This window comes from Pecten maximus, chromosome 1, assembly GCF_902652985.1.
Source record: "Pecten maximus chromosome 1, xPecMax1.1, whole genome shotgun sequence".
NCBI classification, from domain to species: Eukaryota; Metazoa; Mollusca; class Bivalvia; order Pectinida; family Pectinidae; genus Pecten; species Pecten maximus.
The window spans coordinates 8,491,163-8,518,601 of record NC_047015.1 but is presented as its reverse complement, the minus strand read 5'-3'; the positions used below and the strand labels follow the sequence as shown (position 1 = coordinate 8,518,601).

Sequence of the window (27,439 nt, the reverse complement as noted above, 5' to 3'; positions counted from 1 at the left end):
GCATGGCTTACCTGGATATCTAAGTAACCATAGCAAAACTATTTTAAGTTTTATTACAATTATTTTTCTACCTTTTTTTATGAATCATCCAGCTATGGTTTAAACCTAATCCAGTGGGGTGTCAGAGGGTTACAAACCAAAGTTATGGGGCCACATACCAAACTTATTTGGTAACATATTAATGGTTTTGGGTTACATACCAAAGTTATGGTGTTGCATACCAAAGTTATGGGGGTTACAGAGTTACATGCTAGATATATTGGGTATAAAGATACCAGATTTTGGGTTGTGTACATTTCACTTGTCAGTCACAGTGTTGGAAGCATGAGGGTTATAGAACTTAACTGTACTCAATGATAGAAATTAATGTATCTTTTTTATTGACTAAGCATACTCCAATACTATTTAACTACATATGGGCAAGATGAATTGACTTACCATCAATAAGCATACAAACACTGGCATTGTGAGCCCTGTACACAAGGTGACACTTACCATCAATAAGCATACAAACACTGGCATTGTGAGCCCTGTACACAAGGAGGTGACACTTACCATCAATAAGCATACAAACACTGGCATTGTGAGTCCTGTACACAAGGAGGTGAAACTTACCATCAATAAGCATACAAACACTGGCATTGTGAGCCCTGTACACAAGGAGGTGACACTTACCATCAATAAGCATACAAACACTGGCATTGTGAGCCCTGTACACAAGGAGGTGAAACTTACTATCAATAAGCATACAAACACTGGCATTGTGAGCCCTGTACACAAGGAGGTGAAACTTACCATCAATAAGCATACAAACACTGGCATTGTGAGCCCTGTACACAAGGAGGTGACACTTACCATCAATAAGCATACAAACACTGGCATTGTGAGCCCTGTACACAAGGAGGTGACACTTACCATCAATAAGCATACAAACACTGGCATTGTGAGCCCTGTACACAAGGAGGTGACACTCCTCATTGTCCACTTCAGTGTTCATATACACGAGGGGAATCTTTCCCAGATTGGACTCATCACGGATGTTTGGTGGTCCAGTGATATATCTAAAACATACATATCGTATAGAAATAGGGGGTACAGTCTAAAACATACATATCGTATTGAAATAGGGGGTCCAGTCTAAAACATACATATCGTATTGAAATAGGGGGTCCAGTCTAAAACATACATATCGTATAGAAATAGAGGGTCCAGTCTAAAACATACACATCATACAGAAATAAAGGGTCCAGTCTAAAACATACATATCGTATAGAAATAGAGGGTCCAGTCTAAAACATACACATCATACAGAAATAAAGGTGATCCAACAGGTCATGAATCTCATGATTGGATTTATCATAACATTACAGTCTGCTATATAATCTTCCAAGTTTTGTTAAGCTTTGTGCATTTAAAGCCAAGTTAGAAGGTACAACTACATTTGTTACTTAGTTTGACAGGAGTTGGAGTTACAAACATAACAATAAACAAATGCTATCAATCCAATACAACAAGGATAAATTCAGACTTACTTGCCATAGTGGACAGCTGAATGTGCTGGAGAGGACGACAAGGATAAATTCAGACTTACTTGCCATAGTGGACAGCCGAATGTGCTGGAGAGGACGACAAGGATAAATTCAGACTTACTTGCCATAGTGGACAGCCGAATGTGCTGGAGAGGACGACAAGGATAAATTCAGACTTACTTGCCATAGTGGACAGCCGAATGTGCTGGAGAGGACGACAAGGATAAATTCAGACTTACTTGCCATAGTGGACAGCCGAATGTGCTGGAGAGGACGACAATGATAAATTCAGACTTACTTGCCATAGTGGACAGCCGAATGTGCTGGAGAGGACGACAATGATAAATTCAGACTTACTTGCCATAGTGGACAGCCGAATGTGCTGGAGAGGGCGACAAGGATAAATTCAGACTTACTTGCCATAGTGGACAGCCGAATGTGCTGGAGAGGACACTCGTGTTGGTGACACACTGCTTCCCTGGAGCTCATGTTCCTGGTATGTGGGGAACAGACTTGTCGTCAAATACTTGTACATGATCCTCATGTCATCTTGTTCCAAGCCACTCCTAAAGCAGAACAAAAGTAATATAGTAAATAACCAGTGTAAGAGTTTCTGTCTTGATTTACTGCAGTCTCACAATGACATCCTATAATATCTCCTTAGCTTTGTTAGGGAATGTCAGCCTTCAACTAGGATGAATCAGTCCACAGGTAACAGATTAAAACACATACAGGTAACACATACAGGTAACACACTCAAACACATACAGGTAACACATTCAAACACATACAGGTAACACATACAGGTAACACATTCAAACACATACAGGTAACACATACAGGTAACACATTCATACAGGTAACACATTTAAACACATACAGGTAACACATACAGGTAACACATTCAAACACATACAGGTAACACATACAGGTAACACATTCAAACACATACAGGTAACACATACAGGTAACACATTCAAACACATACAGGTAACACATACAGGTAACACATTCAAACACATACAGGTAACACATTCAAACACATACAGGTAACACATTCAAACACATACAGGTAACACATACAGGTAACACATTCAAACACATTCAGGTCCGAAAACAAGCTGATGGTGCACATCTTCAGTGATGTCGTCTCAACACAATCCTGTACACAAACAAACTGACAAGTGGACAACCTGATTTCATCATAGCCATCCTGTAACTTTGTTGTGGAGAGTAATATCAGTCTAGTTTATTATTGTAACAATTTGAAAGTGATTGGAATGCAAATGTCCAAAAGTATGTGACTGTTATATGTATGATAATCAAGCAAAAAAGAAAAGAATACGCTCAAAAGTCAATCCTCATCTCTTAATTATTTTGTGCATATTTTAAGAAGAAAAATTCTTTAATGCAAGGTTTTGCAATTAATATACAAGTAGCTATTATGATATGAGGTTTTCCCAGAAAATGACTTCCAAATCCTTGTTAGAAAGACAGATTGTCTCATTAAATTACAATTTCACATCTAACAAAGACTTACCACACTAACTGGTCATTGTAGAGGAAGGCTGTGTACACCTGACTTACCACACTAACTGGTCGTTGTAGAGGAAGGCTGTTTACACCTGACTTACCACACTAACTGGTCGTTGTACAGGAAGGCTGTTTACATCTGACTTACCACACTAACTGGTCATTGTAGAGGAAGGCTGTTTACACCTGACTTACCACACTAACTGGTCGTTGTACAGGAAGGCTGTTTACATCTGACTTACCACACTAACTGGTCATTGTAGAGGAAGGCTGTGTACACCTGACTTACCACACTAATTGGTCGTTGTAGAGGAAGGCTGTGTACACCTGACTTACCACACTAACTGGTCATTGTAGAGGAAGGCTGTTTACACCTGACTTACCACACTAACTGGTCGTTGTAGAGGAAGGCTGTTTACACCTGACTTACCACACTAACTGGTCGTTGTAGAGGAAGGCTGTGTATTTGACTGCAGGAAACATGGCCTCCAGTAAGTTGATAAAACACTGTACTCGCAGGTAAGTGTTTTTGTCTAACGGCATGAAATGAATTCCACAAAAAATATCCAATATGTCTGCAGAACCTAACTTGAGTGTTTGCAAATACTGAAATTAAAAAGATATGGATCATAAGTAATATTAAAAAAAAAGATAATGTGAGAAGATGAAACAATAGGGGTACATTGTATGTTTCAACACAATCATTCAGAAATTTCTTAGCTATTTTTTGTACCTTATTGCTTATATAATTATCTTTCCAAACTTGAATAAAAAAGACCATTGGCCAAGCTTGAAATAACTTTTTTTCTTTCTTTTTTTTTCATGCAGTTTTTTCCAATAGCAAATTATCTCCCCTTAGTTTTTGTTTCCTAAATGTGTGGCGCGTGAAATGTGTTGTCCGGTCGAAAATGTCGCTCACGCACTTTTGCCCCCATGAGAATTTTAAAAAGTTGGCAAGTATGACTTTACTAACCCTTGTGTAGAAATGATCCAATCTGACTTGTAAGGCCTTGATGTCATTGTTTGACTTTGCTAATATGTTAGAAAAGGAACCATTAAATAACTGAAAAAAAAACAATAATCATGGTATAGATCAGACACTAAATAACAGTATGTTTAACAATTTTCATTTTATCAAAAAAAAACAACATTGTAACATTGACTGAAAACTTAAATATAGGCCTGAAGAAGTACAGCCTTAATCACAAAATCCTCTAATCACACAAACCTAAAACATCCCTCGGTCTCACAAACCAGAATCTACCTCAAGTCACACAAACCAGAATCACCCTCAGTCACACAAACCAGAATCACCCTCAAGTCACACAAACCAGAATCACTCTCAAGTCACACAAACCAGAACCACCCTCAGTCACACAAACCAGAATCACCCTCAGTCACACAAACCAGAATCACCCTCAGTCACACAAACCAGAATCACCCTCAAGTCACACAAACCAGAATCACTCTCAAGTCACACAAACCAGAATCACCCTAGTCACACAAACCAGAATCACCCTAGTCACACAAACCAGAAACGCCCTGCAGTCACACAAACCAGAATCACTCACAAGTCACACAAAACCAGAATCAACCTCAGTCACACAAACCAGAATCACCCTCAGTCACACAAACCAGAATCACCCTCAAGTCACACAAACCAGAATCAACCTCAGTCACACAAACCAGAATCACCCTCAGTCACACAAACCATAATCACCCTCAAGTCACACAAACCAGAATCACCCTCAAGTCACACAAACCAGAATCACCCTCAGTGACACAAAACAGAATCACCCTCAAGTCACACAAACCAGAATCAACCTCAGTCACACAAACCAGAATCACCCTCAGTCACACAAACCATAATCACCCTCAAGTCACACAAACCAGAATCACCCTCAAGTCACACAAACCAGAATCACCCTCAGTGACACAAAACAGAATCACCCTCAGTCACACAAATCAGAATCACCCTCAGTCACACAAACCAGAATCACCCTCAGTCACACAAACCAGAATCACCCTCAGTCACACAAACCAGAATCACCCTCAGTCACACAAACCAGAATCACCCTCAAGTCACACAAACCAGAATCAACCTCAGTCACACAAACCAGAATCACCCTCAGTCACACAAACCATAATCACCCTCAAGTCACACAAACCAGAATCACCCTCAAGTCACACAAACCAGAATCACCCTCAGTGACACAAAACAGAATCACCCTCAAGTCACACAAACCAGAATCACCCTCAGTCACACAAACCAGAATCACCCTCAGTCACACAAACCAGAATCACCCTCAGTCACACAAACCAGAATCACCCTCAAGTCACACAAACCAGAATCACCCTCAAGTCACACAAACCAGAATCACCCTCAGTGACACAAAACAGAATCACCCTCAGTGACATAAATCAGAATCACCCTCAGTCACACAAACCAGAATCACCCTCAGTCACACAAACCAGAATCACCCTCAGTCACACAAACCAGAATCACCCTCAAGTCACACAAACCAGAATCACTCTCAAGTCACACAAACCAGAATCACCCTCAAGTCACACAAACCAGAATCACCCTCAGTCACACAAACCAGAATCACCCTCAGTCACACAAACCAGAATCACCCTCAGTCACACAAACCAGAATCACCCTCAAGTCACACAAACCAGAATCACCCTCAAGTCACACAAACCAGAATCACCCTCAAGTCACACAAACCAGAATCACCTTCAAGTCACACAAACCAGAATCACTCTGAAGTCACACAAACCAGAAACGCCCTGCAGTCACACAAACCAGAATCACCCTCAAGTCACACAAACCAGAATCAACCTCAGTCACACAAACCAGAATCACCCTCAAGTCACACAAACCAGAAACGCCCTGCAGTCACACAAACCAGAATCACCCTCAAGTCACACAAACCAGAAACGCCCTGCAGTCACACAAACCAGAATCACCCTCAAGTCACACAAACCAGAAACGCCCTGCAGTCACACAAACCAGAATCACCCTCAAGTCACACAAACCAGAAACGCCCTGCAGTCACACAAACCAGAATCACCCTCAAGTCACACAAACCAGAAATGCCCTGCAGTCACAAAAACCAGAATCACCCTCAGTCACACAAACCAGAATCACCCTGCAGTCACACAAACCAGAATCATCCTCAGTCACACAAACCAGAATCACCCTCAGTCACACAAACCTGAAACATCCCTTATTCACACACATGAAACATCTGTCAGTTACAAAATGCAGAAGCATCTTATATTTATTTAAGTCACACACACAAAGCATCCCTCCGTTACACAATCTTATGTCACACACACCTGAAACATTCTGTAGGCTTGACGTAGAATAGCATCATACACAGAATCCTGTACATCCTCTTCATGGTATTCCAGATATGATGAATGATCCTTGGTCTTCTCTGAGAATGGGATACTGACAGTCTGTCAAAGAAAAGGAAGACTATACTAACAATAAGACATTGGAATGGGGACGATTCGGGGAGGAATATCTTGAGATGAAACCTTTAATGAATTATTATTATGAAAATTAACATTTATAAGATATACATGAAACTGATTAACTTTCAGTTCTGAAACTCTGAAGATGATCATCATTAAGTGGATGTTTTTTCAGCATTTTGTACCTGTGTTGAGGCCTCAATATACTTATACTCAATATAAATCTGGTAAAATGTAAGCTGCCTTCATGATTTCACCAGTTTCAAAGTTTGTATAATGATTATTGATCACTGATGTTTTCCATAAATAAAATGGCTGATTGCGCTACCTTCAAATGCCAAATACATTGGTAATTCTAACAAAGCCATTGGGTATATAGAATACTAATATTAGGCTGAGTAGATATAGTTTACCATGATCATCCAAAACTCTGGTTCTGGTTCATAGAATAACTGCCTTGTCTTCTGTGTGTGTATACTGTTACAGGACTTGTCAGCAAATGTCCTGAAACATTTATTATCACATTAATTTGTATGCAAGCATTACATGCAATTAAATGTCTTGCCTATACAATGTATATAGCTGTCCTGCTTTGTCAATGTAGGAAATTTTAAGCAAAATCCAAAATTTAAAAAATTCGTTAAAAGTCTAGTATTTTTTCCCAAAATAACCTAAAATCTCTACATGATAGTATGGAAGAACCTTCTATACATTATAGACATGTGCAAACATTGATATAGATGCATTGCAAAACAAATATCAAATTTCACAAAATTACTAATTCTCAAAATCTGAATATATATACCGTATTTGACCTAATAAGGGCACAGGGCGCGGGTAATTGACAGTAGGGGCGCCCTTATTAAGATTAGTTATTCTGAAGTTTTATGAAACAGACTATACCTTATAGCAGAATACCCAAGGCTGTGGAAACGGTACAATATTCAGTCATGAAAATATTCCAGATGAAGATATCTATTCAATATCATATATATTAAGCTTAAACATCACTTGAATATTCCTTTAAACTTGTAAACCATGCCAGCTGATCTTTAGGCCAGAGAACGTGTGTTCCACCATTTATGTTCAAATGGAACTCTTTTGTATTCTATTTATAGACACATGTGATTTCCCAGATCATATCAGAAATCATTTTCTTTGACCTAATAATTGATTTACAATGTCTTTTACTAGCTTTCTGTTCTGAACAAAAGTTATTTATCAACAAGAATGAAGTCTTTTACTTTATCTTCAAATAAAGATGGTAAGTTATTATTTGTCTATGTGTTTAGTTTCGGATGCTCTTTGCACTGACATGTCATCTGTAGGAATAGACAAAATGTGGCGAAAACTTGTGTTCCAGTTACTTAATTTGCTGAAGAAAATTGAACAAATAAAGTAGCAAAACATTTCACATGAATTAATACATTTGAACACCATTTTGACACTCAGTCAAAGATTTATTTTCTTGAAAAAAGGTAGGGGTGTCCTTATTAGGGCAGGCGCCCTTATTAGGTCAAATACGGTATGTCATTTTAACCTCAAAAATCACTTTCTAAAAAGGGAGAAGAAAATACATCTGATATATGATAGAATTAATTCTGTTTTGGCTAAGCAGGCCTCAAAGTGGATATTTTTACCAGGGTGGCCTATTTAGCTACCAAGTTATAAAATCTAGGCGCCAATTGGAAAATTAAATCGCCAGCCAAGATGTCTTAACCTTGAAAAAAATCTTTTAATTCTTTAGTTCAGTATAAGATCTCTCTGTAAGCTTTTTGATTGTGAACATTATTTCAGCATTGACTGAATCCTTTGAAAGATGAACAAAATCGCAAATTTATTGCAAAATTTTTTAGGGGCCATGCAGGTGCCTTATAAGTCAATAACTGGTTGCCAGTTGTGAATTTAAGGTGCCATGGCCACTAAAATAGGCGCCACTTTGAGCTACAACTAATTTGTAAACCAATCGGAGAAGCAATAATATGAAGATTTTATTATCAGCTCAAAACTAAGGTTTTTAACATCAAAACACTGCAGAAAATTAGAATTCATGTAATCTACATGAATAGGGTGTGCTTAGATGTCCACACTACAATGCAACCAATTCCTAGTTTGGTTGAAATAACATGAACATTTTTTGAGAAACTGAGCTAAACACAAAACTTTTAAAGTCCAGATTCCCAGTATTCCTTATTTCCAGAGTCACTGACCATACATTCTGGATGATTTCCATAAATAAAGGCTATATTAAGATTTCCACTATTTATTGCATTTTGGTCAGTGAAATATAGAAATTTATCAAAGTTGTATTTCACTGCAGCGATGAGCAGTGAAAATATAAGATTTTGCAGTGAAAATATAAGTTTTGAAGATCGAAGTGAAAATATAAGTTTTTCATTTTTGACCAATCAGTGCAAACCTTTGTATTCACCTCATTGAAACATGCCAATTTTTCCAATCAAAGCGAAGATAGATAAATTGGTTATTATGCTGTGTTTCTGAAATATTCAGACTAGTTTTTGACAAAATACTCACTTGGCGTTAGCTACTCATGCACAGATTTTCTGATAACAGTAGAAAACGCTTAAATTGCGTTGATCAGTCCTGTTAAAATGGTGCCATCAAGTTGACGTGGAGTAACGTCACAAAGAGATGACATCATGAATTATGTTACTGATTCTGGCACTTTTTGACACTAATAATTTTTCGATAGTTTTAGTTATGTTTTCAAGTACAGTATATTAAATGCAATACAAAGAAAATTGAATGGTTTCTGGTTAAATATAACATATATTTCACTCGTATGACAGAATACATGTATTTCAATATTTTTCACTCGTGCTTCGTATCCATAAAAATATTGATATTATGTCATACTCTTGAAATACATGTTATAATAAACGGGAAACCATTCAATATCCTCTCTATATATATATTGGTTAAAGCTGGACTTTGTTGTTGAAAAAACAAAAACTGTTGAGCCAACAAACTTGTGTTGTGTGAGAAACAAAAAGACTTTTGTTCCATATGGCTGACATAATTCATCATCACAAACATGTGGACATATATCATTCATGAAATGTAAGCCATAGACAATTAACCATTATGCATATGCACAATTATTATGCTATTACATTTTTCAATTTATTACCAATTCTGTAAAAGCTGGCCGCATAACAGTGATTTTACCAGTGTTCTGGTGCTGACCACATAACAGTGATTTTACCAGTGTTCTGGTGCTGACCACATAACAGTGATTTTACCAGTGTTCTGGTGCATTTGATCTTAGTTTGAGACATTTCTATTCTCTGAGGTAATGAGGACCGTCTATCCACGCAGGATTGAGGGCCAGGGGAGGTCACTCTAATTGAGGAGAGAATGTACTCACTCTGTAAATTTGACAACTGCTTCACAAAGGCCAACTTGTTTTATCCTTGTATCAATGTCATTTGACTTTGGATGATAAAACATGATCTTCTTTTCTTCCTGTTAAAAAAAAAAAGTATGTAAATTGAAACATAGGTACTATATGGCAACAGGATTCTGAAGTGATGATAAGATCAAGCTCTGAGTCAAAAACTGTTCTCACCAATGGAAAACATCTATAGCACAGTGAGTACATAAAATAAATCATTAGGATAAATACTCTGCATTCTTTTTATATTATTTATAATTAGCAGTTTTTAAAACCAATTTAGCAATACAACATATATTTATAAACAGTATGAAAAACATAAAGAGTGCACGCTTCAGGAAAGTTTTTTGTTTTGTTTTTATAATTCTAAGAGGATTTAAAAAGAATTGAGACTATGCAGTCAAATGTCTAAAAATAGAATTACCAGATTATGTGTAATATCAATATGTATACCCTACACGTCATCCTTGACATCCGAGGGGTTACAATCACATACACTATTATCGTAACCCTTGAAGTATTGAGAATGACCCAACAGACACATGCAACACATTGTAAATTTACATGTGACATACAAATGTATATAGTATACCTCGCCTTCTCTTGGTCCATACGAGGCATTAAAGACAAAGAAGTTCAATAGTGTTATATTTCCTTTTGTCCCCATTTCTGTTTCTATCCTTCCAGGTTATAACACCAGTAATGATGATTGATAAGTCTGAACTAATTATCCGTCAGGTCATGCTGTATGACCTACATTTCAGATCAGGAAAAACTTTTAATTAAATAATGCTTTCTCTGCTTCCAAATTGTACACTTGTCAGATTCAATAGAATGTGTGTCTGTCTAAAACTCATCATGGCTTTTAACTTCCTGCTGCCAGCATAAGTTTCATCAGGTCATCTGGGAAGAAGAATATATTTAATTTATAATGCATAAATATATGACACCTTGTGTAAATAACAGACAATTTGGCAAATTACAGTCTTCCACTGAATGTAAAATGATATGCAAAGAATGAACAGAGAAATTGAAACTACTGTAAACCAACTTCATTTTGTGGATTACATTCATTTATTCACAATCAACAAATTTGTGGAAGCTAATCAGATAGGGATTATTCACTTTATACAAGGTACATTGTATACTGGCTAGACTAGTTCAAGTATTACATAGGACACCCTTGAGTTCATATAGTAATCTTAGATCTATTTTAACTATAACAAACAAATATCACAGAGATAATAAAAACAGAGTTCTATAAATAATTATAATTAGTTTTCATTGTCAGTATTCATTGTCTTGCTATTCTTGCCAATGCACGACCATCTTGTTTATCGAATGACAACTCTGATAACACTCAACACATACTGAATATCACCGATAAAGTCTGGTCCTATTATTTATTTACTTGTTTGTGAGTTCTATTAAGTTATACATTTCCAAAGGGATAAACACCTACACATGTGAAGGTATACAGGTAAATGACTTCAGCACATTAAATTTTAGATTTGTGTAAAGTGAAAGTACAAGGCTGTTTATTAGCAAAAGTTAATCACCACAAACTTGTGATGTGGAAATTGCGAAAGTTAGTAGCAGCAAAATAAAATTGGTTTACAGTAATTCTACACAATGGGTGATTCAATAATGGCATTTGGTGGTATCAATGTGAATAAATTCAGGGATATCACTAATTTTAATAGGTGATATCAATGCAAGTGAACTTTTGCCCCCAAGAAAGATGAACTTAATTATGACAAAATGTAAAGGGTGGTACGACCCTGACAAGATTTTTCTTAAGATGTAGGTCAAATGTCAAAATATAGATCTGAGCAATCTAATTAAAATCTAGATGGTCATTCTCACTACGTTACATGAACATCTAACGACATCACATAAGGGGTCACATCAGGATGACCTTTTAGATTAACCAGTCAAATTGCTACATAAAAAATCTTGGAAGTGAATTTTGTATGTGCGAAATGGCATGACTAGGATGCATAGCTTGCATAATCTGTCAATTTGTTTCAAGTAATTTTGTTCAATGAAGCATACAGAGCTGTATACATGCTATACCAAAATGATTAGCTTCAGGTGCATGATGTGACAAATGGGCGAGATATCAATGGCATCGCAAAAATTGGTAAATCGACCTGAAAGTGAAATATTGAGATGTAACCCTGGTAAATACTAGCTGCAATATATCGCTCGGCTAGGGAGATCTTCTCTTTAGCTTGATCGGTTGAGCGTAAGACTAGTAAGCCAGAGGTCCCGGGTTCGATCCCTAGCGGAGGCAGTGATTTAAATGTAATTAATGCTACGCTCTGTAACATTGGCGCCCATGTAGGAACTCAGGAATGATACTCATCGCTGCTTGCGAAAGCATCGCTTGTTACCCCTGGAAACTTGAGGACAAGTTCTTTACTGGAGGGGGAGTATGTAACCCTGGTAAATACTAGCTGCAATATACTGCTTGGCTAGGGAGATCTTCTTTTTAGCTCGATTGGTTGAGTGTAGGACTAGTAAGCCAGAGGTCCCGGGTCTGATCCCTAGCAGAGGCAGTGATTTAAATGTAATTAATGCTGCGCTCTGTTACAGAGATATCAAAGGTCATCCTGATGTGACCCTTATGTGATGTCGTTAGCTAGATGTTCATGTAAGGTAGTGAGAATGAGCATCTATATTTTAATTAGATTGAGGTCAGAGTAACCTACTTTTGATACACGACACACCACCTCTCTATGGTAAATCCAATCTACCATATAACAACCCGTAAAGTTCCAGTGACATGTAATATAGGGGATACACTTTGTAATTATCAGTGACTTCATGGACTCCTCTTCCCATGATCATTTGATCAATTGTCTATTGTGATTTTAAACTCTGATAAAACAGTGAAACCAATAAATAAATATCAAAAGCAAGTGAAGAGGCACATTCTACAAAAAAGAACTTCATGGAAGACTGACCTGAACTTGAACAAAGCTAGACTGTATTTTAGCCAAACGTCTGACTTTTTTATGCTACCGGTCCACTACATAAATACATTTTGAGCGATTTAATCAAGATACAGCCTGATATTCAATTGCCACCTCTACTATGAACTGCAAAGATAATTATCACTTATCAAATAAATACACTTTTATGGTATGTCCGTACTCGTCTGTCTCATCGGACGGTCTCATCAGCTGTTGATCAAACCGGCTGATGAGCTGTCAAAACCCGGAGTCTCGCAGTCACTTCAGCACTTTGGTCACAGATAAATACAGAGCAAACCGACCTCCTAACGATCTTACGACTCTAACATGTACAGTATGATACAACTGTTTGAACAAATATAGAGATGAATGGTATAAAATGTGACATTTCTACCGTTTTATATTACAAATCACCTCACCTCCCACCATCCAGAAACCGGAAACGAACTCTTTTATTTTGTTCATACTAATAACAGAGCAAATTCCGGATTCGACCAAACGGGCATCTAGCAATATTAATCGGCATTTTCCGTAAAGGTTCCCGCGCGCGCCTGATTGCTGGAAACCAGATGTCATTGGCATGGAATCATGCTTCATTAGATATTCTCAGTAATCATAAATTCGGTCATAACGCATATATATACTGTTATGGCTAACTCGTACCCTTTCCAACCCGTACCCAAACAAACTCGTACCCAACGTTGGCAGAGTCGTACCTAAATATACGTCTCTGCTAAAATTAAAAGTGGCGCTGCTAAAACTAAAAGTGGCGGACTCGTACCCAAAGAAATTAGCGAACTCGTACCCATCTTACAAAAATAATTCAAGTGAAATTGACGTCCTTTTAATGAAAATTATATATATATATATAATATTTATATAACATGGAAACACAAATGACTTCAGTTACCCAGTAATAAAAACGTGAGATAATATAGGAAACTTTATATTCTAAAATGAATACGAAAATTATATACATCTGTATATTCCAAAATAAATAGTCTTAATGCGTGACCAGGGGAGCCCTGAGCTGGACAGTCGTTAGATGAGACCTATATCAGGTAAAATCAGAGACCTACATATGCTGTTTTTAGTACTCTAGTACAATTAACGACTTAAAATATTATGAATATATCAATCAATTATTAATCTCCTGCAAATCAAAAAGAATATAAAGCATTATCACAGAACTGATTCTTACGTAAAAACTCCGTTGCTTAATCTGATAAAAATCTAGTGAAATCGGCTACGGACTTATTTAACAATTGAAATACATACATAAATTGTAATATCTGCATTGCTGTATTCTGGTTCGCCAAATAGGAGAAAGTCAGAGGTTTGATTTTTGCGGAAAGGTTATAACAATGTTAATTGTAAATAGAAAACAACTAAGGGCCTATAAGGGTCATACGAACGGCTTCAAACGGCTATGGAGTATTTTTATATTTAACATGCGGGATCCACACACCAAGATTCATTTATATTGGACATTTCCTAGGTATATTTCTTTTAGTGAACTTCTAAGTAGACGAATTCTTTATAGTATTATCTGGATCATTCCACAGCTTGGTGGACAACGGAAAGAAGGAATTACGGATATTTTCTAACCGAAAAATAGGTTGTCTCAGATGATGGGAATTTAAAATATTACGGATTTCCACTACACTTTCTGGCATGATAACACAAAGAACATTAGATCTATACCATTTTTGATAGGGAGGAATAAAGACATTCTCTGTGTTTCCTATGTACAGAGACTTGTATGTCAGTATATACGTCTCTGCTATGTACACGTATCTAATATGTTAATTACAGAATTTCAAATCTGAAACCTGAAATAAAATACTTATAAAAGCCAGAGACCTATATACTACATATTAATATAGGTCTCTGTAAAAGCTTATTATTTCATCATGACCATGAATACATACATATAATTTCGAAGTGATCAATAAATGCATTAATATTGAATATAACAATCATTGAGACAAGTGACAATCTCTGACATGAAAGATCATCTATCCGTGACTCCGCCCACCTGCGGTGTATAGTCTAATTGGATTAATTTATAAAACTTTGGCGCCTGTCTAGCTGTCAACTAACCCGAGTCTCCGCCTACTTGTGTTCAATGGAAGATGATGACAGGTGACGAAATCTATCAATAGGCGGAGTCACGTAACTAACAGATTAGGTGTCGTGCTGTTTGTCCCACATCATCAGTTTGCTTATTTCTATTCTAATATAAAAAGAATATTTTGTTGCTACCAGAAACATAAAAAAAATAAAGTCAGTTTATCCAGGGACCTGGTTTATCATGGTTATAGACATGTACTGATAACCGAGACATCATCCAGAAGTTTTTCAATACAGTTGGGCCATTCCATCGTAGATCATTCTCAGATTTTCATATCATCCAATCGGTTTTAAACATGGAAACTTTAAAGTGAGAGTTTGAGAGAGAATCTGGACGATCAGGACAGGGATATTTGCATCATTTGATGCTCGGAGAAAATTTAGGCCAGGGATTCGCATAATTTGATGTCCGGAGAAAGTTTAGGACAGGGACATTCGCATAACTCGACATTCGAAGAAAGTTTATGACAGGGACATTCGCATAATTTAATGTTCGGAGAAAGTTTATGACAGGGACATTAGTAAAACTTCATTTTCGAATAGAAAGTTTTTCTGACGAATTGTCTGCACGTGACAGACTGCCAATGATTTCGAATGTGTAAAACACGTGTATACATATATATGTAGATCGGCCGTAGCCTTTTTGGGGCCTTATTTATGAGCAGGAGCTTATATGCAGGTAAAATTAATTTAGTGTTGATTATGATGTACATATTCGCTTTATATAGATAGATTTTTAGACGAACGAATTCATAAGTTTACCCCATTGAAAATATTATTTTCCGTGTAAGAACTAGCGTCGATATCCGAAGAATGATAGTTATCTTTTTGATATAAGATAAAGAAACTGGTAAACCCCAAGGTAGTTGCTGATTAAGAAAGTTGATAGGCGACAACGGGATGCCAGTTTTCATGTAGTCTTGGTTGTCAACCAGGATGTCCACATCATTTCTGACTAAGAACGAATCGGGGTAAATCCATTAGTAAGTTATGAATGACACCAAATCTGTAGAATCCGTGTATATAAGTGTGAGTTAACATTGCGACCTTATCATCCAACAGACGTACATTTATCTTAGAATTACAAAACTACCACAGTACAGATTCGAGAATTTACTCAAATCCACTCAAATATACTCAAAACCACTCAAATACACAAAAATATATTCAAATACTGTTAGAATTCACTCGCATAACCTCCTGTGCATAAAGTAGTCTTTTATGTGTGAATCGATAAATACAAAAGGAAAAGGGCTTTAAGGGAGGTAACTCTTTCATATGCAATCCTACTGCAAAAAGCACCAGTCTGTTTTGTGTGTTTGTTTTTTGTTTTGTTTGTCTGTTTTTAATGTTTTAAAGGGGTCTGTCAGACTCTTTATAGTAAATATATTTGATTATTATTGTAAAATCTTCTTCTTCTTTTTTTAAATGTTATAAAACTCTTTCTACTAGATAAATTATTCTTGCTATTCCATATACACTGTAACAATAATTCAAACAAATTCTAAACAAGTAATGAATACCCTATCATTTAAAATACTAGACATGTCAATTTCACATGTATATTGTCTGGAAGTAATGACAAATGTTGTTTATGAAATTAATGTAAAACTTTTATAGAACGAACTCCCATATATTTTTATATAGACTGCAGCCTGTAAACATTTTTCATTTCAATCTTCAAAAACTACTGGGCCTGTTTTGACCAAACTTGACATGGAACATCACTAGGATATGGGGATCTAATTTATATAGGCCTGAGGGATGGGACAAACTGTGCAAATTCTTTGAATAACGAGAGGATGTAATATATTTGTGAAGGAACACAACTACAAATATTTTTAAATATGTTGTTCACTTAACTTTCACTACATTGGAAACGAAATAGTAAAAAATGCCAATTTGAAGTTTTTATACTGACATATATCACAGCAAAATAACAGCTTCGGACCCATTATTATTATTTTTATGATGAAAATTAAATGCAACTTTCTTACATACATTCATACGATGCCTAAGTAGTTACTGTGATGACGTTTTATAATCCCACCATCTTATTATCTTGAGCAAATTCCACATTACAATGTATGATACAAAAATAAGAATTCAAAATAATAATTGATTTAGTATATAATCCAGGGTTAATACATTGTGTGAGGGCAAAGTAAAAAGAATATGACCATTTATCAGGTAGTCTTCAGTTACATCAATAAATATACAAATGTGATGTCATTATTATTGCTTTAACTTAGTGATCAGTAAGATTATGAAAATTATATGGTAGACTAAGCTTCTGATTCAATTCCTGTATGAATTTACTGGGCAATGAGATTATAACCATTTAACTCAAATAAATATTACTCCATGCCATTCTTTCAGCCACCTAACACATTCACAGTTGTCCGAGTTATTTCTGCAATATTTGAAGATGAATTTCTCACACCTGGGGAGATGATTAACATGCCTGTGTAACTTACACTAATTGGCCAGTGTATTGACAGATTTCCTGAGGCTATATACCTGTGCAGTCGGCTCATTCCCCGAACACCAACTCTGGTAAAGACAAAGGAAGGTGTTTATGTAGGAAGTTCTTTGAAGTTTAGTTATAGTCTGTTTCAATATGAAATACCAACTCAGGTAAAAAAATAATAAGGTCAGCTCAGGTATATGAATCAGATATAGTTGTCTAAATTCAAAGCACTATCATATGGAATATTTTACTAGTAATATTGAAATGACAATATTAAATCAATCAATATACACTCTATATAAAATAAATAAATAATCAAATTTTTAAAGCACTATGCCTAATTATATATTTTGCTATTGATAATGACAGTATCAGATATAAATAAAAAAAAAAATTAACTTAACTATTTATACAAATCTGAAAAACATAAAGTTAATCAATAGGGGAAAAAATACAAAGTCTAACTAATATTGCTATACAGTGAAAAAGTATGAATTTAAGATTCCGTAATAATGCCAATTTAAATGCCAATTTACACTAAATCTGAAAACAAACACAAATTAAATCAATACGACACAAAATTTAACAAAATGTTAAAGTTTGATCAAGTATCCAACGATACAATTGTTTTTGATAATTCAAATATAAAAGCAAAATAAGATGATTTTCCAAAGGGGAGCTTTCCTATACATAGACCCCCATTTTCCCTCTGTGCCATACCCAGGATTTTCTATGACTGTCTTTATAACTTAAAGCAGTTATGAATCATCTGTACATGCAATATATCAGGTCGAAATCTCGGGTTGAATGACAGATTATGGTTAATTATACCAGGTAAGAATAGATCTACTGAGCTCGAGTCACTTTTATTTTTCACTGGAACATATTTCCTTGTGCAATTAATGTAAACTTTATTTCGTTTCTTTTGGTAGAGCATATGACAACATCTTTGTATCAAGAAACATGATATGGAAACAAGCTTGAAAGCTTATATAGTCCAACTCCTTCAATTTGAATAAACGAAATCTGAGAGAGAAACAGGGATGTAATCATACATAAACCTTATTATTATCTACTAGAAGGGAGGGTGTGCAGGGAAGAGGGGAAAGGTGAAAGCGCAGTGAGCTTGCCAGCTTGACTATTAACAACATCAAATCTTTCATGATTATAATTATTTCCATTTAGAGAGAAAAAATACAGGGTACAAAATGATTCGTTAACTGAGGTAGTAATTTCCAAAGTGATGAAAGTAACAAACACATTATATATGAAATAAAAAGCGTTTAGTATCAATTATAAACTTTTGAATACATGTGAACAGTTCCTTATTTTCTTCGAAAGAGAGGTTTTCATCTCCGACTAGTAACATCCTTTAGTTAAGTGATACTGATGAGATTAACGTATAGTGGGCATTGCAAAGAGGTACGGACAAAAGCCCCCCCGGACATTAGCCCCTAGGACAAAAGCCCCATTCACACTAATCAAAAAGTGGACAAAAGCCCATTCATAAAAAATATTTTTTTTTTTTTTTTTTTTATGTTTTTATTTATTCATTTTTTTAAAAATTACAATATATGTTTTAGCAGTGGTTATATTAAGTGCTACATATATATGTAAGTGACTTCAGTCACCAGTGGCTTCTGCAATGTAAACAACCAGTTCGAAAAACAACTACTTGAACTGTTACATAAACAATAAGCTGTTACACAGGTGTTTGGTAGGTTTTTCATTGATTTTACTGTTACATAAACAATAAGCTGTTACACAGGTGTTTGGTAGGTTTTTCATTGATGTTGTATTCTCCTCGAAGGAAATATATCATTAATGGCTTCATGTGTATCAACAGTGAAATGTCTATGTTTGCACAGATATAAATTGTTTTTATATTGTTTCTTTGATTTTAATCATTCCTAAAATTAAAATTACAACACAGAGCAACATGTTTGGTTAGGTACTTGGTTTGTTTGGTTTGTTTTTTGTTTAACGTCCTATTAACAGCCAGGGTCATTTAAGGACGTGCCAGGTTTCTTTGATTTTAATCATTCCTAAAATTAAAATTACAACACAGAGCAACATGTTTGGTTAGGTACTTATTATGTTATAATTTGAGACACTGCAAATAGGGATCAAATGTTTATTGCTTTTGTAGGCATTTCTTTGATTATCAATATTTGCAGTATATTAGGAGGTCAGAAATTATGTGTAATCAGTAACAATTTGTTCATCATGAAGATCATACGTACTGCCAAAGGTGGAGTGAAACTATGTGTAGATGGTTATATGTTTACCAAGAAAGGTACAAACAAAACTACAGTACGATGGGAATGTTCTCAGAGACGAGCTCAGTCATGTAAAGGTGCCATTGTAACAGATCTACAGATGCAAAGAATAGTTTCGTCAACTGATCACAGCCATGAGAATGACATCAATAGCGTAAAAGCGACAAAGATACGTATAGCTATGAAAGACAATGTTGTATTAAATCGAGGACGACCAGGACAGATTGTTGCAGATGCCTTACAGCAATGTCCAGTGGAAGTTCGTATTGCCATGGGGAAAATAGAGAGTGTTAAGAGGGCCATTCGTAGACAGAAACGTGGTACTCTTCCCAAGGAGCCAGCTACCCTTCGGGAATTCATCATTGATGGCGAATGGACGACAACAGGAACTGATGATGACGAACAATTCCTCATTCATAATAGTGGATCAGAGTCACATAGTCGTGCTGTTGTGTTTGCGTCAGAGCTAGGACTGCAACACCTTTGTCGTTCAGACACTTGGTTTATGGATGGGACATTTTCTTCAGCTCCTAAGATCTTCAAACAGTTGTATGTGATCCGTGCTCCATTAGGTACTTCAGCTGTTACATGTGTGTATGCCTTCCTATCCTGCAAGACACAGAGTATCTATGAAGAGATGTTTTCGGGTATTTTGGATAAGTGCAACGAACTTGGATATGCTCCAGATCCAACCACGGTTATCACAGACTTTGAACAAGCTGTATTCAGTGCATTGAGGGCTACATTTGGACAACATGTGGACTCCCGAGGATGCTTCTACCATCTTACACAGAACACGTGGCGCAAGGTACAGGAACCGGGACTTACAGATTTGTACAAGACTGATGAGAGAGTTAGGCTGTTTTGTGGCATGTTGGATGGACTTGCATTGTTACCAGTTCTAGAAGTGTCCAGTGGTATGGATTATCTGAAAGCCAACACTCCAGCAGGACTAGAAGAGTTAGTGGACTACTTCGACAACACATACGTTTCGGGAACGTATCGACGTGTCCAGCCTCCACCAGCACAGCCAGGAGATGTTCTCCCACCAGTACGTATGCGAAGAACGCCACCGATGTTCGGACATTGCTTCCGGTAGGAGAAACGTTGAGGATTTCCTTCTTGGTGTTGGACACTGTATACGGTGTAAAGGGCGCACTTAAACATTATTGTGTTATACTCCGACTAGTGTGTTATGCATGAATCGTGGTACCAAAGACTTTTCAGATATTAAGTGAATGAACCTTAATGTGTTGTAGCCACATTGCTTGCAGACTATGCCCAGCTATGTTATGCTATTCGTGAAGTGCGTGAACTGTTTAGTACATGAAATATTTCTCATTATGCAGTTTGATATCATGTGTTGTTATATGGCTGTGTGTGATATTAATGAATAATAACAAATTAAAAACTATGAAATCTACACCATGTTTTTGTATTCGTTAATTGAAGTATGCAACATATATGGCCTTTTGTCCTACACTACACTCCATTGCAAAAGATAGTGAAAATTAGTTTCATTCGATAGTCCGCATGAACAGAGAGGACTATCAACTAAGCCTTTCGAGTAAAGGAGGCTATTTAGGGAGATACATTCCTTTCTTAGTCTCGCAAGTATGACAAAGAAGAGGACGAACATTTTCTCCGTCTCTAGTAGCATGAGTATGTACATCGGACTTTCTATTTGGGAGGATGTCTTGAAAAGGAAGGGGGAACCATACCATGAACCATTTTATGAAAATGTATAACTTTATGCGTCTTGTGCAACTACTATTACAAAAAGTTGAATGCAATAGAAATATCTAAAAAAAATCTGAATATCTACATATGCTTTTATTCCTGTTTGACATGATTGTATAGTAAGTCATGAGTCCTTTATTCATATGTAACTATGGTGATCCGAATCTTAATTGAGTTATATGAGATATCATCATATTTTCTGAGATACCTTTAAGATGAATTATCACACACCTAATCTAAGAGATCTACCATTGAACAAATCAAATATTTTATGATTTCTATACTGGAGAGATACGTTATGTAATTATAGAGTAAAAAGTCTGAAAAATTGTCAAACCAAAAATACGCGAGTCTATGACTGTTTCAAGTTTTAAGCGAGGTCGTAGCTTTTGGAAATCTAATAACTGTCTATTGAAAGAAAGTGTTAAAAGTAAAAGGAACTACACGCGTATCAGCGTATCAATATATATATTTATTTTTTTAATGACCCTTCTAAATATTAGGTCAATGACCATGCCTTATTATGAAAAAAAACCCATGAAAACATGAAACATAGGGAAAGATTCGACAAACTATAAAAACACATTAATTGATGGAGGAAATCCTTATAGGTAACGAAAACCAGAAATCAGAATTTGAAGAATTGCGTGCAAATCACATGAATGGTCTTTTGACAAGGACAAGGTCTTCATGGGTAGAAATGTGAAAGCTTACAAAATATTTCTGCAGTCTTGAGAAACGAAACTATGTTAACAAAAATGTTACTAAGCTTATTCTTAATGACAGTTCTCATCTACATAATCAAGAAGCCACCCTGAATGAAATAAAGCTTTTCTACTCTAAATTATCTTCTGAGAGGGAATGTGAAATAGATAATGTTAACTTAGATAATTTGTTAGCATTCCATGATATATCTAAAGTTGATGAAATCAATAAAGCACAACTAGATGAGTTAATTACCATGGAAGAGCTTACACATTCTGTGAAAAATCTTTAAAACGGGAAAAATTCTTGCCCTGAACGTGCATAAACCAGTTGAATTCTGTAAATTCATTTGTTCAGATTTAAAAAGTTATCCCTTCAAATCGTTAATTTCTGGTCTTGAAAAAGGCGAATTGTCATTGACGAAAAAGCAAGGTGTTGTGTCAATATTACCGAAAGGTATCAAACCTAGAGAATACTTAAAAAATGGAGACCGATTTCTCTTCTCAATGTGTCATTCAAAAAAGTATCAGATCTTTTAGCCCAACGTCTTAAATCAGTTCTAGATCATATTCATGAAAATCAAAGAGGGTTCTTAAAAGGCGGATTTATTGGTGAGAATATCAGTTGTACGACATTATGCAATACTCGAAAGAGAACAAGAGAACGGGTCTATTTTACTTATTGACTTCGAAAGGCTTTCGATTCTGTAACATGGGTATTTCTCTCAAAAGTGTTATCATTTTTTAAATTTTGGAAATGCCTTTAGAAATTTTATTCGGACTTTATTCAAAAATGCCTTTCTTTGTATAACACAACACGGTTATTTTAAGAATTTTTTAAAATTGGAAGAGGATGCCAGCAAGGTGATCCGATCTACCCATATCTTGTTTTTTATGTTTGTTGAAATTTCAGGAATATTGATAAGAAAGGATAATGAAATTACTGGCTTTAAGGTGAGAAGGAAATCAAGTTATCCCAATATCCAGATGATACTGGTTTAATCCTGAATGGATCAGAAAACTCGAGACCTTTTAACCGATATGCAAAATACTCCGGATTTAAACCAAATATTGGAATAACAAATTGCATTTGGATTAGTTTAAACATATTATATTGACATATAATAATGACAAAGGGATTAGTCAGCAAGTTTTTCCAACTTATAGACGACTTCTCCCATAATAATAACAAAATAATTAACAATAACATAGTCACATGATGGCATATACAAATATTCAGAAATTCGATAAAGAAACGAAAATATAATGAGAGAGAGAGAGAGAGAGAGAGAGAGAGAGAGAGAGAGAGAGAGAGAGAGAGGGCAGGAAGGAGAAGGAGATAGGTACATTTAAAGTTAAATGACTGCATCGGAAAAGATCATGACATATAAATGTTTGGAATGAATTCAAATATACTTAATCGATTAGAAGAAAAAACATTTTTATATTATATGGATAAATGGAGCATTTTGGATAAAGTTTTTTTTATTATAGGAAAATAGTATGAAAAGAAGGGGGGGGGGGGGGGGGGGATAGGAAGTGATGATTAGTCGAATCTTCCCGACCTACTCAAGAAGTTTTGCACAACTTTGGCGATTTTTATATTGTCAGTTGAGGAGATATTCGTGTCACCATTGCAAAGTATATTTACATTAACAGGACCGTACCAGGTTAAATCAGCAATAAGAGTTCCTCTTAAGTTGTTGTACAGGGGACAGTTAAGGAAAAAAATGATGGGAATCTTCACAGGGATGTCCACATTGACAAGCAGGTGAATCAACGAGATTGGCTCTAAAAAGATCATAGCTTAGTGCACTTGCTCGATTTCTTATTCTGTTGTGTAGAATATTTAGTTTTCGAGGACCATAACTGATAAAATGCTTGTCATATATATTGTTTACTGTCATAGATTTTTTTAGATTAGATTTGAAGGAACTTAAAGTAGGCGAGTTTCTGATAGTGTTATGTAAGTCATTCCAAAGTTTTGAAGTAGAAGGAAAGAAGGAGTTTTTTGATAGTTGTAGACGAAAGTGTTGTTCCCTAAATAAATCTGCATTTCGTAAATTATAAGGAGCTATGTTGCCAATATACATTGGTAGTAGGTCGATAAGAAAAGTAGGTGCCAGATTATTTACTATAGAATAGAATAAGGAAAGTTTCCGAGCATCTCTTCTCTTCGAAAGTGGTAACCAACCGGTTTCCAGATATAAGAACTCTTTTTTTGTGAATATGGGCAGCCCTGTGACTATTCTTGCGGCCTCTAGATTTATCTTTTCTAATAACAATGAGTTTGTTGTACCGCAGTTGTCCCATACTTCACATGCATATTCAAGTAATGGTCGTATATAGGTAAGGTACATTTTTTCTAATGTGTTTCTGTTTAAGATAAGTTTTAATTTACGGAGGGTGGCTATATATTTAGTTACTTTATTGACTATAGATTCTACATGTACGTTCCACTTACAATCATCAGAAAGAATGACTCCTAGGTGTTTATGGTGGTTTGTTATTTTAATCGGGGTATTGTCGAATGTAAAGGACGGAACAAAAGGAAGTTGTCTAGTTGATATTACGAGGGCCTCGGTTTTATTAGGATTAAAGGACATAAGCCATTCATTGGACCAAATTTCAAGTTTTAATAAGTCCCGTTTAGCCTCCGTCTCAATAAGGTTGAGGTCATATGACGCGTAGGATAGAGAAGTATCGTCAGCGAAAAGCCTAGATAGAGATGAAAGATTACAGGAAATATCATTTATGTATAGTAGAAAGAAAAGTGGACCAAGAACTGACCCTTGGGGGACAGCAGCATTTATAGGCTTAAGAGAGGAAAGTGAATCATTGATAAATACAGCTTGTTTTCTTTTTGAAAGATAACTAGCCACCCAACGAAGAAGAGGTCCAGAGATACCATAATTGTCGAGTTTATGCAAGAGGCCTTTGTGCCACACGCGGTCAAATGCCTTAGAAAAATCACAAAAAATTAAGATAGAATGTTCATAATTTTCTAAGGAAGAAATGACTGAATGATATATTTCAATAAGTTGATGTGTTGTGGAGTGATTTGGTAGGAATCCAGACTGATACTTATAAATAAGGTCGTTTTCGATTAAAAAATTGTAGATATGCTTATATACTACACGCTCAAAAAGTTTACCAATACAACTTAGCAGCGAGATAGGTCTGTAATTGGAGACAATGCTTGCATCATTGGCCTTAAATATAGGCATGACATGAGCAATTTTCCAGCTCTCAGGAAATATACAAGATGACAAAGAATAATTGAATATAAAAGAAAGTGGTATAGAAATTTCACTTGAGAGTAATTGTAGCATTCTGTGGCTAATACCGTCAGGACCTGACGCTTTTTTAACATCTAGTATTTTTATAATGTCTTCAACTTCACTGGAAACTATATGTATTGCTGATAAAATAGAATCTGTCCTCTTTTCAAAAAAGGGTAATTCTTTATCTATGACATTTTCTGACTGAGTACACACAGAGCTAAAATAATTGTTCAACAGTTCACATTTCCTATTGTTGTCATATATAATTTCATTTGTAGTACTATCAAGTAGGGGAGATATATCTGTGTTTTTTTTTACCTCTGATAAGGTTTCCCAGAAGTTTCCAATACACTTTTGGGTTGTTATTACTATTGTCTATAACTGTGTTAATGTTTTCATAAAATATTTCTTTAGCCCTCTTTATCATATTATTTACTTTATTCCTCATATGTTTGTATTTATTTTTATTGGACTCTGAATTATTATTAAACATTATTTTTTTAAGTCTGTCTCTTTTCCTTATATTACGTCTAACCATTCCATTCATCCACGGTTTATCACTGTCGCGTACTAGTATTTCTTTGGATGGTATACATTTATCAATAGCATAATGGAATTTTTCAGTAAAGAAATTACACATTTCATTAACATTTGAAAGATTGGTAAAAGTGTCAATCCAGGGAATACTGTTTATCATTCCTTTTAACTTATTAATATCAGTTTGATCATACAGCCACACTTTTCTTTTAAAATAATGTTTGATTTTAACAGGAATATTTATAATTGCGAAAACGGCATCATGGTCACTTATAGTTCGCTCAATGTCAATAACATCGGAAAAAATTACATTTACAGTATCACTTACAATGATAGGGTCAAGAAGGGTTGAGGAGGTATCGGTTTGTCTAGTGGGTTCGGTAATGACATTGGTTAAATTATAATTGGACAAAATATCACATAGATCACCTCTGATGGGTTTAAGAAAGTCAATATTTAAATCACCTGTAATTAATAGATTGGGCGTTTCTTCGAGTGCTGTTTCAATGGAATGTCTTAAATGATGCCACAAACCAGCGCCACTATAAGAGGGTGGCCTGTATACGTTACAGATTAGATACAAAGAATTACGTAATTTGATTTGAGACCATATCATTTCATCATGACCATATTCGAGATCAATTCTCCGTTTAGCTACAAGTGTTTCAGAAAAGTATAGGGCAACACCTCCCCCAAACATGTTACGATCTTTGCGAAAGGGTTCCGAAAAACCATCGATTTGTATTGCAGAGTTGGGGATAGAGTTGTCGAGATGGGTCTCAGTTATACATACTATATCAATGTCGTCTATCAAAGAACTCAAATATTGAACCTTGTTACGCAAACTACGAATGTTTAGATGGAGCAAACTAAGGACACTGGAGACCGAACTTTCAGAATTGGGTCCTGGGTTTGGTTGGATATCCCCAGCTATTAATAAAATTATCAAGGTTGCGTTAAACGGATGCTGGATGTAGTGGGACAACTGCAGTAATAAAATATAGATCCTATGAAGACAGTTGAGATTGCAGATAACTCTTTTGCATTTGGATAGGAAGTAAGAAAAATAATGATGGCAGAATTTGTACTGATGTAAATATATGCTGGTCTAAAGAACCTTCTACTTTTTAAGAATAAAATTTAGTACTTGTCTTTCAGATATCACAGATCACAATTTTAACGATAAGATGGGATAAATCAAATCTTTAATCCACTCCTGGTCAAAGAGAATCCTTAGTCCCATTGGGGGAAAAATACGGTCTTTAAAACCATTCTATTATCTAAGCTAACACACATTTTTATTAACCTCCCAAACCCAAATAATGAAGTATTGAAAGAGCTATAAAAAAATGTT

At 35.6% G+C, this 27,439-nt stretch overlaps 1 protein-coding gene across 2 annotated transcripts in view; it reads right to left on the bottom strand.

Moving 5' to 3' along the window:
• LOC117323933 (vacuolar fusion protein CCZ1 homolog) overlaps positions 1-27,439 on the bottom strand; it is a 35,948-nt gene that overhangs the window by 7,117 nt on the left and 1,392 nt on the right. Inside the window, exons 1-9 of one of the 2 annotated variants that reach the window (XM_033879474.1) lie at positions 13,358-13,378; positions 10,553-10,863; positions 9,934-10,031; positions 6,959-7,049; positions 6,405-6,527; positions 4,036-4,125; positions 3,493-3,668; positions 1,946-2,095; positions 916-1,061 (exon numbers count right to left, since the gene is read on the bottom strand). In XM_033879474.1, the coding sequence (XP_033735365.1) occupies positions 916-1,061; positions 1,946-2,095; positions 3,493-3,668; positions 4,036-4,125; positions 6,405-6,527; positions 6,959-7,049; positions 9,934-10,031; positions 10,553-10,627 (949 nt within the window). In that variant the 5' untranslated portion in view covers positions 10,628-10,863; positions 13,358-13,378. Of the gene's footprint in view, positions 1-915; positions 1,062-1,945; positions 2,096-3,492; positions 3,669-4,035; positions 4,126-6,404; positions 6,528-6,958; positions 7,050-9,933; positions 10,032-10,552; positions 10,864-13,357; positions 13,379-27,439 lie in introns of those variants that run through there. The other variant, XM_033879481.1, reaches the window with a different exon arrangement.